This window comes from Anolis sagrei, chromosome 2 (assembly GCF_037176765.1).
Source record: "Anolis sagrei isolate rAnoSag1 chromosome 2, rAnoSag1.mat, whole genome shotgun sequence".
Lineage (NCBI taxonomy): Eukaryota > Metazoa > Chordata > Lepidosauria > Squamata > Dactyloidae > Anolis > Anolis sagrei.
Window position 1 is genome coordinate 243,834,215 of NC_090022.1, and position 15,815 is coordinate 243,850,029.

Here is a 15,815-nt window from a genome sequence, read left to right on the forward strand (position 1 = left end):
TGAGCCCTTCCACACAGCCCTATATCCCCAAATTATGAGCCCTTCCACACAGCCCTATATCCCCAAATTATGAGCCCTTCCACACAGCCCTATATCCCCAAATTATGAGCCCTTCCACACAGCCCTATATCCCCAAATTATGAGCCCTTCCACACAGCCCTATATCCCCAAATTATGAGCCCTTCCACACAGCCCTATATCCCCAAATTATGAGCCCTTCCACACAGCCCTATATCCCCAAATTATGAGCCCTTCCACACAGCCCTATATCCCCAAATTATGAGCCCTTCCACACAGCCCTATATCCCCAAATTATGGGCCCCTCCACACAGCCATAACCCAGACTATCAAGGCAGGAAATCCCACAATATCTGCTTTGAATGGGAATATATGACAGTGTGGACTCAGATAACCCAGTTCAAAGCAGATATTGTGGGATTTCCTGCCTTAATATTCTGCATTATATTGCTGTGCGGAAGGGCCCATCAAGGCAGAAAATCCTACAATATCTGCTTTGAACTGGGTTATCTGAGTCCACACTCAGATAATGCGGGATTTCCTGTCTTGATATTCTGGAAGGGTCCTTAGATAACCCAGAGCCCTTCCCCACAGCCCAATATCCCAGCATATCAAGGCCAACAATCCCCCAATATCTGCTTTGAAATGGGATATCTGAGCCCACACTGCCAAAACAGATCATGTGGGATTTCCTGTCTTGATATTCTGGGATATAGGGGTGTGTGGAAGGGCACCCAGTTCAAAGCAGATACTGTGGGGTTTCCTGCCTGGCTATTCTGGGCGACAGGGCCCTGAGAAGAAAGTCCTTGGAAGAAAAAGGCAAAAGGAGCAGAAGAGGCCCCAAGGCTGCCCCTCCCCTCCCCGCTGTGACGTCACTCTGTCGTCGCCCCGCCCCTTCGCTCGGCTTCCAAAATGGCCGCCCTAGCAACGAGGAGCCGCGGAGCGGTCGCTAAGGGCCGCCAGGTAAAAAGAGAAGGCCGCCGACCCCGGCCCTTCCTTCCTTCCTTCCTTCCTTCCGCCCCCCTCCGCTTGTCTTTATTCAGCCTCTTTCCCAAGTGGTTCAGAGTGAATGAATGCCCGTTGGTTAGATCGCGGTGGCCTTTTGTGTGTGTGTGTGTGTGTGTGTGTGCCTTTCCTTTTGCGCGGGAAAGTTAAATTGGACTCTCGGACTTCACTGGTGTCTTAGGCCCCTTCCACACACCTGTTTAAAATCCCACGTTATCTGCTTTGAACTGGGTGGTTTGAGTCCACACTCAGATAATGTGGGATTTTATGCCTTGATATTCTGGGATATAGGGCTATGTGGAAGGCCCCCAAGTTGCCTGAAAGACCACATTCTGCCATATGGGTCTTACCATGTTTTATGGACTTTGGAGGAGGCCTTTCTCTGAGCCCAGCAACCATCAGAGGTACATTAACGTAAAGATACAGTAGACTCTCAGGGCACTTCCAGATAGGCCCTATATTCCAGGATCTGATTCAAGGTTTTCTGCTTTTAACTGGATTATATGAGTCTGCACTGCCAGATATTCTGGTTTAAACAGAAAACCTGGGGTTATATCCTGGGATATAGAGCCTGTCAGGAAGGGCCCCCAGGCCCCATGTACACTGTCATATAAAATAAAGGTTATCTGCTTTGAACTGGATTATATGTGTAGACTCATATAATCCAGTTCAAAAGAGATAATGTGGATTATTGGCTTTGATAATTTGGATTATATGACAGTGTAGAAGGGCCCACAGGTAACCGGCACTCAGGGGGATTGGTAAGTGCTGGATAAATGTAGTTTCTAGTTGCTTGATAGTTAATATAACAATTTTACTGTTTTATTGTATTATAAAACAGTTTAAAAAAATTATAGTGCCAATAATTTGATTTTCATGCTGGAGTTTTGTGTTTTTGTTTTTGTTTTTGTTTTTGTTTTTTTTTTGTTTTTTTTTTTGAGAATTCTGGTTGTTTGAGTTCCGGTTAACTGAGGGCACTTCCACACAGCCATATAACCCAAAATATCAAGTCAAATAATCCACAATATCTGCATTGAACTGGGTTATATCTGAATCCACACTGCCATATAATCCAGTTCAATGTGAATTTTAATCAGCTGTGTGGAAGGGGCCTGAAACCACTTCCACACTGCCATATAAAATGCAGATTATCTGCTTTGAACTGGATTATATGGCAGTGTAATCCAGTTCAAATCAGACGTGAATTATCTCTTTTGATAATCTGGATTATCTGGCAGTGTAGAAGTATATGAGGATCTGTTGTATTAAAGAGGGTCATCCTAGTGGCTGCTCATAGGTGCATGAAATCTTTCTGAGGGAAGCTGGACCCCTGTACTTCTCTTTTGCTTTCAGGCAAAATACCTTTTTTGGAGGCAAGCCTTTTGACTTGTTACATGGATCTGCTTTGAAGAGAATTGAATTTTGGTGGGTTTGGGTTGTGTATTCAGTGAGCTTCATTTTCTGGCAGAAAGGTGAGCTGTATATTTACGTAACATATAAGAGGGTTCTTATTTGTTTGTGGCAAGGGACGTTCTATATTTGCATTCCTGTTGTGTACATAAACTGTGAAGATGTAAATACTGCAAAAGAATATTTGACTCATCAAACCCTCTGATAGCTCTGAATTTTCTGCTGTTATGTTTCTTTTTGCCTCGCTCTGCTGAAGCACCTTGGGGATCTAATATTGTAATAAATTGTCATGCTAGAATTGAGAATGATTGCCACCCTATCCTAGGTGATGAACTTCTGTTAAAATGAACTGTTGACCATGCTGGTTGTGACCGATGGGAATTGTAGTCGAGCACATCTTGGGAAGGAGGGCGCTAGGCTGGGAAAGGCTGGCCTGTATAAACTGGTCTAGTGTTATTAAAGTTATCAATATTTTTGAGATTGAATACTTTTCAGGCCAGAATTATCGTTTCAAGAAAAATATAACATGTTTCATTACAATCGTTCTTGCCACTGTTTTGTTCCCTAGAATGCTAGCAATTTCAGTGGTCAAGGTGATGTTCAGCATTTTCAGAACCACAAGATGAAAGCTGACCAACTTAGGAAAGCTGAATATTTCAGAACAGGAGATAAGCTAAAGAATCTGTAAGTTCTGTAGTAGGTTCATTTTTATTTGTTTATTTATTTTATATATTTATACTCTGCTTTTAGCTAGAAAGGCTCCCTAGGTGTCTTGCATAAAATTAATTTGACAGTTCCCTGCCCTCAGGCTTAGAGTCTAAATGAGATACAACACATAAGGAAAAGGGAATGGTAGTGGGGCAGTCTGGCAGATGATGGCTGCTCATTCCGCCCTCAGAAACAAAACAAAATGGCACTTGTAGCATGAAGGAAGGGGCTTTCATCAGGTGCTCTTCTACAGCAAAATAGACCAGTGTCAGAGCCAGAGCAACGATAGAAGGAAGTTTCAGAATGAAGTTAACTTTTCTAAAACAAGTAAGGCTGCAGAGGAACAAACACATTAGAGCAACATTAACTTTAGCTAGGCATTGTAAGAAAGAATAGAGTTCTCAGTACATGAAGCTTAATATTCTTAAATACTAAAAGCTTGTGAACCTTTACAGAGATCTATCCAGAATTATGGGCGTAACCTTCCCATAGCATTTACTGTATATACTCGAGTATAATCCTAGATTTTCAGCACATTTTTAATGCTGAAAAGGGCCCCCTTGGCTTATACTTGAGTGAGGGTCCTGGCGGGAAGACATGGAGCTGAAAGGGTTTCTACCAGCTGTGTGCCTCCTTCCCCTTTCTGTACACAGCTGATCTCTGTGCCTAGAGAGGAGGAGAGGAAGACGCACGGCCTCTCCTCTTGGCATAGCAATCCAGCTGGGTTGCTGTGCCAAGAGGAGAGGAGAAGCTGTATGGCTCAATTAATGTAATTTTATTGCTATCTATTTTTATTTTGAAATTTACCAGTTTACCTGCTGCATTTCTCACCCTTGGCTTATACTGGAATCAGTAAGTTTTCCCAGTTTTTTTGTGGTAAAATTAGGTGCCTCAATTTATATTTGGGTCAGCTTATACTCGAGTATATATGGTATATATGTTTTAGAAAATGTGTGACCTATCCCATGAATGTTTTCTCAGAAAGAATTATAAGGCTCACACACCAGTAAATAGGCATAAGGTTGTAGTAAACTTTTAGCAAAGATCGGTCAAAGCAAACAAGGTTCGTGAAATATTATAATTAGATAACAAAATATCAATTCTTAAGGTTTGTTTTACTGGTGAATGTCTTGCTTCGGTGTTTATATGTGTTCCTACTGATAAAAAATATTCTGCAAAATATCATTTTTTCTAAGATTTTAATCAGTTCAATATTTGTTCATAAATGGCATTTTTAAAGACTTCTTACTGAAGCTGTTCTAGAGAACCCTGACTGTATTATCCTTATATAATATTTCAAGAAAATTATCCTCCAAAGCATTTTAATTATGAAAAGATTACAAGAAGGAAATCCCCTCTCCTAGATATCTCTCCTACACCTACTTTTTAATTTAAAGAGTATTTTAAATGTTAGCAATTCTAATTGCATCATCTTTGCCTATCAGTGAGTGATGACTGGTATTTATTTATTAATGTTTTATATATTGCTAGAATAATTTGCACATTAGATGGATTAATTAAAAGCATTCACTATGTTTGTTTTCTTTGAGTGAATGCTTTTAATTCAAAATGATGAGTAGTAATTTGGAATTTTGTTAGAAAAAGACCTGTGTGGGCAGAACTTTCAAAGTCTGCTTTAAGTGGTATTAATATTTAGCATGTAATTCATCAAATATATGTTTCTCCCTCAGGCTGGTGAACACTGAAAAAGATAAAAACATCCTTCTCTTCAATAAGAAGAGTGAATTTAGAACAGAATATTGCACACTGGAAGAACTGGAACACAAATTGAGCAAAAACCGGAAAGAAGAAAGTAAAATAATGTTTCTTTTTATTTTTATGCATTTTTACTATTTTGTTAATAACAGGAAAAAGTTTCCTGTGGCTTTTATAGCCTTTGAATAATATATATCTAAAAATTTGTTTTGCAAGATGGTTTAAAACTTCTGCTCCCAAAAGATACATATGCACATGTTTTAGTACATTTAAAATGTACAAAGTATTTTCATAAAATCATATTTTGGAAGCATTTTAAAATGGTATCATGTATTAAACTAATGATAACTTAGTCATGAGCACGTTTTAACAGCATACGTATGTTTGATTTTAAGTTCGAATTCTTATTAGCTTCTAATGTTTTTAAAGGTAGATGTGGACTTTTCATTAAAAATGAAATATTTATTTATTTATTTATTTCACTTGTATATTGCTTTTCCCACCCTGGGGGATGGGGGTGGGGTGGGGAGGACTCAAAGCGGTTTCCAACGTATTTATGGCAAAATTTAATGCCTCACATACTTATAAAACCTAACATAGAACAACTATAATATATAACTATCAATTAGATCATAAAAACATCACAATATTTAGACAATTAAAACGTAGAGTTAAATATATATCAATATAAATGTTAACATCACAAGTCATGCTTGGTCGGATGGTTGGTCTTCAAGCAAACATGCATGAGCAAGCCTTTGCAGAAGGGTCATTTGCAATCTCTACACGACTCTGCACTGGCCTGGGGAAGAATTAAAAAAACTCAGTCTCCACTGCTACCTTATACCAGTTTTAATGGGGACTTGAGTATGCACATTTCCTGCTATCTGCAGGAGTTCTGGGACCAATATGCTGCCAATATTATTATACGTTTATTCAACTTAAACATACAAGAAAGAAATAACATGCTCAGTCCACACACACTATTGTCATTTTGACTGGCTTTATATGGAGGACTTTCTGAACCAGAGCCATTGCTACCCATATTTGAAATCTGAAATTCTAAATTTGGAAAGTGTCCCTGGATGGTGGTTGCTGCCCTTCACGGGTTAGTTCTATATTCCTCTTCTGTATGCCATACTTCTTTATTGCTAAGCTAAAAACTGGTTCCAAATTCTTGTTCAGGACCAAAATAAATTTAATCCCATCTATTATAAAGCATTCCCTCTGTCCTAATCAGAAATAGGAGTGATTATGACATTGAAAAAGGCATCATCCACATCTGGCACAGAAGAGCCATGGACATATTTCTTAACAGGACAATTTTGTGTAGCATGTAAGTTCCACAGTGTTCAGCAAGGGTAAGGCTCAGGAAAATGTTCACAAGATTGTAACCTATGAAACTATCTGGAGCAAACCTTACTGAGCACAGCGGGACAAATTTGAATGTAAGTATTCATAAGATCAGGTTGTCTGTATTAACGAATGCTGTTGCCATTGAGGGAGCAATCTGGAAAAGAGAATGGAATGAATATTCAAAGAGCCAGAAACATGAGGTGTATATTGCATGAAAAGCTATAAAAAGAAGTTTGTCTAAAGAAAAGGTAATGGAATAGTCTTGCAGTAAAAAAGTAATGGGATTTTATGGGTTTTGCTTGTTTGTGCAGAAGCTAAAATCCAGCAGAAACTAGCCAGAATTTATAACAATGTCAAGGGACTTCAGCGACAGTTAAAGGATGTGAAACCAACCCCGGAATGTAAGTCTTTACTGATGTTTTTCCTAAGCGAGCAAGATCTTTGCATTGCTATCATCTGAACTCTCTGCCTTTGTAAAATTTCAATATCTTTACATCTGAAAGGAATTTGATTGTGTCCCTTTTTTGGCCTAGGGGGTGGTAATTTATTTATTTATTTACAACATTTCTACCCTGCCCTTCTCAACCCCCGAGGGGGGACTCAGAGCGGCTAACACTTCGATGCCGCAGTATCACAGTATAACAACAGTATAAAACCATAAATACACAGTAAATTAAAAACAATAACATTACTTATACAGACATAAGGGTAGGTAAGGGTAGGTGTGATGAGAGTTGCATTAAATCTTCAAAGATGACCCTGAGCCTAAGGAGTGGCAGGCAAGAAATAAAACTATTACTACTACTACTACTACTACTACTATTGGCCCACCCATGTGTGCTCACATGAAAGCAGTGTCTGTGAAATCACTGAGAATTTCTTCTCAGAGATTATATGGTGGCTTGGTTCAATATACAAACGAGGACGTTTCTTAGCTTGCTTTCTTTCAGTTTCAATTAATTCCAGTTTAGCAGTCATGGATGGAAATGTTATTTCTTCAATAGAAGACAAGTCAATGTAGCCAGATGGACATGAGAGCAATCCCCTGCCCCTTTATTAGTTGCCTAGAAGGAGAAATTTCAGTCAGAAAAAGTTACACAGTTTTTCTTGGGACGAATTCAGATAGCTTGAGAAAGGCATTAGGAAGCTAGAGTCATATGTTTTCCTCAATTTCCCTGTTTATTAAATGTTTAAAATCTATTAATATTCTCTAGAGAATTTACTCTAAATAAATAATATTCCGTTTATTTCGTAGTTGTTGACAAACTCAGAGAAATGATGGAGGAAGCCGAAATGGCAATAAATGCTTTTAAAGAAGAACAACGACCAATGTGTGTATTTATGTTTGTCGAAGTATTACTAACAGCTTTTTCAGAGTTCAGAGTGACTAACAACAAAAAGAAATCTAAAAATAATGAAAAGAAAATATCTTTTAAAAAAGAACGGAAACAGCAACTATAAACCTGATTTCATTCAAACATTGTTATTTATTATTATTATATATTCATTTACATTTTGCTTTTCTCCTAATAATGAGATTCAAGGCTGCTTACTGGTGCAGTATTCTTTGGGCTCTGGTTTTAAAGCTAGCCACTTCACTCTAGAACAGAGCTTTCCAAACTCTGTGTCACAACACGTTAGTGTGTTGGCTACAGTGTATAGCATGAATGTGACATATGAGTCTATGTGAAATAAACAATATATATATATATATATATATATATATATATATATCTTAAAAATATAAATTAAAGGTTTTTATGAGATACTTTGTGTCCACATACATTTCATTATATATAATTTATGGATGTGTCTGTATCTCTTATAAGGGGTTGATTTAACCTCTTGAGTTGCTTGTGAAACTAAATTCCTGTACCACAAAATGATGCATGCCTAAAAAGGTGTCACCAACACCAAATGTTTGGAAAGCTCTGCTCTAGAACATAGCAGTACCTTGCAAAATATTCTGAACCTACAGGTGTTATGTCCAGCAATATTTCTCTATTCTTTCCTTTTTAATTTTATTGTTTTAATGTGAAATCAACATTTAAGAAGAGACAAATTTGATTTTGCATTGTTTATTTTAAAAAGTTTTGTTGCACATGAAAGAAAGCCGTCTATTTAGCTTCATAAACAGGTTTAACTATTTCCAAGACATGGGTATGCAAAGGGATTCGTAGACCTAAAGAGTAAGATATAGAAATTGGTGACATAAACTTATGCTACCAACTTTGTTCTCTAATTTAGTCTCTAAAATGCTATAAGATCTAATGTATATTTACATCAGCAGACTTAGTGAGGGCATAATTTCCCCTCCCGTTCCCTCTTATAAATACATATTTTCTCCCATAATAATGCTTGACCCTGAGAAACATACCCCATGCCAGATCATGAACGGCTTCTTGAATGTCCTGTATTTCAAAACTAAATCACATAATTCTTTGTTGTTGTTATTGTTTTGTATTGTTGGATAATAATTTTGCGGATAGCAAACAGTTAACAGTTACTTTTATCATCATAATAGCTATGAGGAGCTTATGCGAGAGGAAAAGTCTGCCACTAATGAACTTAATGCCATGGAGAAAAAAATGGAGAGGTGGGCATTAGGTACTTCATCAAGGGGAAGGATATTCAAACAAGGCTTACTTCCTTCGGAGAAAGATGTCCAGAGCCATCTGCCTGAAGAAGTACTTGAGCTTGAAAGATTCCTTCAGCAAACAGGAGGGAAACAAGGTGGCTGGGATGAATATGATCATCAAACTTTTTTGAAGATATTTATAAAGCATAAAGGAAAACCATCATATATGAATGAAGCCCTTGATTGCCTTCCTGACAGAACAAGGGAGAACATTCAACAGCATGAGAAATGGTATCAAGAATTTCAGGTTTTAGAGGCTCGAAAAAAAGAGGTAAAGGTGATTTCTAATGAAGCTTGTTTTTTAGTTCTTAAGATTGTGAATATCAGCGCTAATGCAAACAGTTCATCTTTTTTCTCATTTCTACCTCTTTATGGTGCAGTGATTTCTTCTTCAGCTAGTAAACAAGACCTATTATCTGCTAAATGTTTAGTAGGTACACATGAAGGGCCCCTAGTGGTGCAGCAGGTTAAACCACTGAGCTGCCGAATTTGCTGACTGAGAGGTTGGCAGTTCGAATCTGGGGAGTGGGGTGAGCTCCCGCTGTTAGGCCTAGCTTTTGCCAACCTAGCATTCGAAAACATTCAAATGTGAGTAGATCAATAGGTACCACTTCTGTGGGAAGGTAATGGTGCTTCATGCAGTCATGTTGGCCTCATGACCTTGGAGGTGTCTACAGATAATGCCGGCTCTTCGGCTTAGAAATGGAGATGAGTACCACCCCCACAACGAGACTTAATGTCAAGGGGAAACTTTTATCTTTTACTTACATGTGAAGGTGTTCTTTCAGTATGTATATGTTGCGTCCTTGCAGTCACAAAGAGGATGAGTTCTTGCATTGGTTATAGGTAGAACCACACATTTCTCCTGCTAACTATTTCCCTTTTATTACATGTGTCCAGTGCTTGTACCCTCAGAGAGCATTGTCACTTAGCTGTCCACCAGATAACGAATTCTTCCCAATTTTCTTGATCTTTAACTAGATTAGTAATTTGTCCCTGGCGAGCAGCTTAGCCATAACTGAGGATACTTTCCTGCTTCGCTATACAATTCCCTGAAGTTACAACTGGGAAATTGGGAGGTTCCAGCCTCTGAACTTTAACTTGGTGCTGCTCCGATAGTTCCAACAACTGCCCTTTTCATAGCCTTTTGTATCCTTAGCTCTCCTTGCGCACTGAATTAGCTGTTTAGATGCCTCTTGTCTACAGCTTGGTGTCTACTGATTACTGCTAAAGGCTCCTGTCTCCTTTGACCTCCTCCACTGCAGGAAACATTTCTATGAAGTCATCTATATCATGGATTAATGTACTGACAGGGCTGTTTTGATCTTGCCTGGACAAGACTTTACTTTCTGAATTGTGCTGGGTGATGTCATTTTGATTAACATAATACCTTTTTTTATTTCAATGCAATTTATTTCAAAGCATTCTGTTGAATTTGGCAACCTAATTGCAGAACTACACATTCTTCTCCAAACATGTCTCTCTAAATTCAAGTTGCTAATCCCCATATGGACCTGGAATAATATGATGTGCTGTGTGTAAGGTCTAAAACTGTGGATGGAATCTACAGGATAAAAATACCTATATCTTTTTAAAAAATCAACTTGATATAGAACTGCAGGAAAAACATGCCACCCAAATACTGTTTGGCTGCAGTTCCCAACTATGATGAGTGTTGCAAAATTTGGTCCAACAGCTGGAGGGCCACAACTTCCTAACATTTGGTTTAGAAACAATTAGTGGGAAAAAGTGGGTTTTCATAAATGAAACTTGGCAACTGGTGAAAGGGTTAATTATGTCCTGTGTCCAAAATTCTGCACTGCAAATTGCATTTTTCTGCTCGATTTGTGTATGAAAAGCCATGACCATCATGACAAGATTTGTTCAGAGGGGGCTTGCCTTTCCCTTTCTCTGAGGCTGCTAGAGTGACTTGCCCAAGGTCACTCAGTGAGTTTCCATGGCTGAACAGGGATTTGAACCTGGGTCCCCACAATTGTAGTCCAACACTCAAACCATTACACCACACTGGCTCTTTTGATCACTGAATAAATAAATGAATTACTAGGTTTTTGTTTATTTAATGGGCCTACTTTAATTGAGATTAACAACTGAGTTTGGACAATAATTCGTTCTTACTATTACCCCCTAGTCCATTCAGAAATGGAAGATGAAAAAGCAAGAAGAGAGAGAGAATGTCTTAGCCCAAAAAGAGAAACCAGAGCAGTCTCTCAGTGCAATTCAACTTCACCATGAAGAAGTTCAGAAGCAGAAAGCCGAAGAAGAAAGAAAGAAACGACTGGCAGAACTTGAAGCATGGAAAAGACAAAAAGCAATTGAACATGCAATGAAACAAGCCACTCAGCTACAAGAGGAAGAAGAGAAAGAGAAGAAAAAACAGTGGGAACGTCGGCGGCAGTTTCAGATCAAGTTGCTGCTGGAAAATTACACCAGACAGAAAAAGGCAGAGGAAGAGCTATTGAGAATTGAGAAGGAGAAAAGGGAGGAAGCTGAAAGGGAAGAGAGGAAAAAAATTGCAGCAGAAGAAATTCTTAAGTTCCAAGAACGAGTGAGTGTTCCCATTTGTTTCTGCTATTATTTACTTTAGGTTTAGGTTCATTGTGGAATACAATTTTCCCCAACCTATTGGCTTACAAATACGTTGGATTGTATTTTTATGCAAGGCTGGAAACGAAGAGAGCTGTGCTGAATACTGCAGATGAGTGCCAGAAATTATTGCTGAATATTGTAGCTGAGTGCCAGAAATTATTTGCTTATTATCTTTAGTGATCTGGTGACAATTTTCAACTGGGGAGAAAATATCACTCATGTCCCCAAATATCTCTTTCATTGTTTTCTTTAGACACATGACTAACAGAAGTTTAAATAAATAAAGGAGTGATTGAATAAAAAATGAACTGATATAACACAAAATAGCCCATTCAGTTTTCCTGTAATTCTGAAGCAGAATGTTAGGCTGCGTTCCTTCTCTTGTTAGGAAGGAGAGGGACTCACCCATTGCTCCTCCTCCTCCACCACAACTCAAGATGTGGCCTTCAAGTCAAAGATATCTTCTGAAGGCAGCAAATATATTTTATTTGATATAAAAAAGGACAGTCCCGTGTGGTCAAATCCTAATGATATGGTGCATAAAGTATAAGCACAAGCACTTTCAACTGAGCCCACAAAATAAATGAGTTATTAGGGTTGTGGATAAAACAAACCTGATCTGTTTGGCTCCTTCCTCCCTGTTCGAGTTGGAGAAGGAAGTGTGCATGTATGTTGTAAAAGAAGAATTATGCTTTAAGCTGTGGCTATTTTGTGTAGATATTTTACTAAAAGTTACTCTTAGAAAATAAAACAGCTGTCACAGGACACCACTATAAAGTACATCGATATTTGAAGTGCTTTCGTACTACATTAGAGTTATTTTTTATTATTCCTACAAATACTTGTATTTTTATTTAGGATTTGCATAAACTTGAGCTAAAGATTCAAGAAAAACAAGCAAAAGAAAATGAGAAGACAGAGAAAGAAAAAAGACTGTCAAAACTGAGAGAGAAGGTAATGCATTCATTTGTTAGGCGCCTCAGAGGTATTCCACTTTGTTCTGTTACTCTCTGTGTACACATCTAATAAAAATCCAAGTCCTAATGAGTTCAGTGACGCTTTCTCCTTTGTACTGCAGTCTTGGGAAGCAACTCTATAAGCTCAGTTTGCCAATGTTTGAATATACAAAGGGATCTTGTAGCAGCTTTGAGATTGGTTGAGAAAAGCATTGTGTAGATTGATCATGCCCTTGGATAGAGAGAAGTGCCAGGAAGACAGCTCCACCTTGTCTTCTGTGCTATGCTAATAATATAATATAAGATGGGGTACAGATACTAGAAATAATAATAATAATAATAATAATAATAATAATAGTACACTATAGTAATATATAATAATACTGTTAGAATGCTATGCCAATAATATAATATATTGTATGTGTGTGTGTGTATGTGTGTGTGTGGAGATATATATATATATATATATTTCCAAAACATTAGATGGGTGGTATATAAACGGTTCTGGCCCAATTTAACTGTCCGAACATATCTCCTCCTATGAACCAGCTAGGACGTTAAGATTGTCTGGGGAGGCCCTGCTCAGTCCCGCCTGCATCACAAGTATGGTTGGTGGGGACGAGAGACAGGGCTTTCTCAGTGGTGGCCCCTCGGCTGTGGAACGCCCTTCCTACAGAAATTAGATCGGCCCCCTCCCTGTTCACATTTCGGAGGAAAGTGAAGACCTGGTTGTTTGAGCAGGCATTTGAATAGGCAATGTAACTAATATAGAAATATGGAACATTTGGATGAAGAGACTAGATCTTGATTTTAACTATGAGATGAGATGTTATGATGTTTATTGATTGTTATAATGTTATTCTTTAAACTTGTTTTTAACTGTTTTTATCATGTTTAAGTATTGTATTTGCTTTGTTAACCGCTCTGAGTCGCCCTGAGGGCTGAGAAGAGCGGTATACAAATATAGTAAATAAATAAATAATAAATATATTTGTCCATGGATGAACAGTTGAAACGAAGGTTAAAGAAAATTGAAGATAATGGCATCACTATTAAAAGCTGGTGTGAATTATTTAGGGAATGGTTTTGTTCATTATTCATCAAGCTATTTTTGGAAATCTGTCAGACAATTCATATGTTAGATTATTATAGTGTATTTAAGTTTCTTCACTCAATATCTGTAAAAAAGAAATATATTAAAATGACAAAAGTTTTTCTGGCAGTCATTTTTCTCCAGTGTACCAGGGACTGGCACTATATTTGTACCCATTGGCTACATTTTTTTTCCTGGAAACTTACCAAGCATTGACAGCCAAAACTTGGGGATCAGCGTTGGCCCAGGGGCCAACATTTTGAGTAACACTGTTGTCAATCTTTTTAAAGGACTATCTCTTAACAGCTTATTTTTATTACTTTAAAAAATCCAATTTAATAGGTGGAAATTAATGTAACCCGGGACCCATATCGGTTGTATAGACCTACAAAAGTTTGGGAAGAACGGATCAAAGAGATTGGACCAGAGGGTTCAGGACCAGTCCTGCATATTCCACACAGGTAAGCGGGAAAAGACATTGAAATGTTTTATAAAACTCATTACAATATACTTTAATTGGTATTTTTTTTCTTTATAGGGCTGTCCCGAGCTGGCGACAAGGGCTATAACTGGGTATCTGCTCAAAGAAATATTAGAAAACATGTACATGTGTACAATTACTGGCTATTTTATGGTTTTATAAGGATTATCATGAGATTTAAACATGTTCATTTTGAGTTGAGGGTGAAGTTATATGAATTTTATTTAATGTCTATAAAAGAGCAAATATAAACTGTATCTTTATAAATCACGTTATTGTTGTTTTTATTGTTAATAATTCCATACTTTTCCACAAAAGGTCCTAATTTTGGTGAATGGTAATTCCTACAAATAGCAGAATGACTTTCTTTGATTTCCTTCTCCCTTTGCTAGAGCCTGAATCTAACGATGTGGGTTTTGTCCTATCTTTGGAACACAAATTAGTGGCCTTCGTTTGTTATAAATTTCATAACACATTCTTAGTTAATCTTAAATATGGTTAATTTATTGACATTCTAATGTGCCTCATTACCTTGGGAATACAAGCAGGGGAAAGATACAAGTATTTGTTTTCAGGCTTCCAGAAGTCCCTTACACAACAATAAGAAATTCTTCTGTTCCAAATCATACAATTAAACACATGGAGCTGCAGTAGAGCAATGCGTTAAACCTTTGTGCCAGCTGGACTGATGACCTGAAGGATGATCTCCCTCTGTCAGCCCCAGCTCACCATGCAGGGACATGAGGGAATTTATTTTATTTATTATTTATTTCAAAGTTTTGTATACCAACCTTCTCACCTCTCTTGAGGGACTCAAACCGGTTTCCAACCATAATATCACAATCAATAAAACATCATAATACATATTACAGTAAAACATTAAAACAGCAATTACAATCAATAACTATAATGGTCAGTCGTCATACTAAAATCGTTGCCTATCATCCTCCATCCATATCTCAGGGTGTTGGCTCACTCATCGAATGCCTGTCTCCATAACCAAGTCTTCATCTGTTTCCTAAATGTCAGGATAGAAGGGGCGGTTCTGATCTCCAGTGGGAGAGAGTTCCAGAGTCGAGGGGCCACCACCGAGAAGGCCCTGTCCCTCGTTCCCACCAGACGCGCTTGCGAGGCCGGTGGGACCGAGAGCAGGCTCTCTCCAGACGATCTTAATAATCTTGATGGTTCATAGGGGAGAATACGTTCGGAGAGGTAAACAGGGCCGGAGTCGTTTAAGGCTTTATAGATTAACACCAGCACTTTGAATTGTGCTCAGAAGCTAATTGGCAGCCAGTGGAGCTGGTGTAACAGCGGAGTGGTGTGCTCCCTGTACCCAGCACCCGTTAGTAGTCTGGCTGCCAAGCGTTGGACTAGCTGCAGCTTCCGGGCAGTCTTCAGAGACAACCCCACGTAGAGAAGCCTCCCACAGGATAACACATCCAGGTGTCCCCTTGGCAACGTCCTTGCAGACGGCCAATTCTCTCACATCAGAAGCAACTTGTTTCTCAAGTCGCTCCTGACACGATAAAAAAACCCACAAGAAGCAAGCGTGCGTTTGCTTGTTCCTGCTATATTCCATATAATATACGGTCTATGCCAGGTAGGTTTTTGCCCAATTCGGGACAGCAGGAAATGCACAGAAGTAAACGAGAATAGAATTGGATTGCATAGGTAGAAGAACCAGGTACAGAAAGTAACGTTTGTTTGAGGAAGCATTCAGTCATGTTATCACACACTTGAATTCTGAAATGGTTACAGTTAAAAGTTTTCAGACTGGTAAAATTAATTCTGAAACACATAACTTAGCAGAAGTTTTTCAAAACAAAA

At 38.2% G+C, this 15,815-nt stretch overlaps 1 protein-coding gene across 3 annotated transcripts; it reads left to right on the forward strand.

Annotated features, from left to right (window-relative positions):
* Positions 1-910: 910 nt before the first annotated feature.
* On the forward strand, positions 911-14,256 carry CCDC112 (coiled-coil domain containing 112). 3 transcript variants are annotated; one of them, XM_060761927.2, is made up of 11 exons: positions 920-981; positions 2,377-2,495; positions 3,002-3,117; positions 4,833-4,954; positions 6,525-6,614; positions 7,469-7,544; positions 8,738-9,122; positions 11,001-11,417; positions 12,317-12,412; positions 13,850-13,968; positions 14,046-14,256. In XM_060761927.2, the coding sequence occupies exons 3-11, from the start codon at positions 3,056-3,058 to the stop codon at positions 14,074-14,076; spliced, it is 1,398 nt and encodes a 465-aa protein (XP_060617910.2). In that variant the 5' UTR covers positions 920-981; positions 2,377-2,495; positions 3,002-3,055; the 3' UTR covers positions 14,077-14,256. The 3 variants fall into 3 exon arrangements, with proteins under 3 accessions (XP_060617909.2, XP_060617910.2, XP_060617911.2); XM_060761926.2 differs by lacking the exon at positions 2,377-2,495 and having other exon boundaries at positions 911-981; XM_060761928.2 differs by lacking the exons at positions 920-981; positions 2,377-2,495 and adding an exon at positions 1,134-1,427.
* The last annotated feature ends 1,559 nt before the right edge of the window (positions 14,257-15,815 follow it).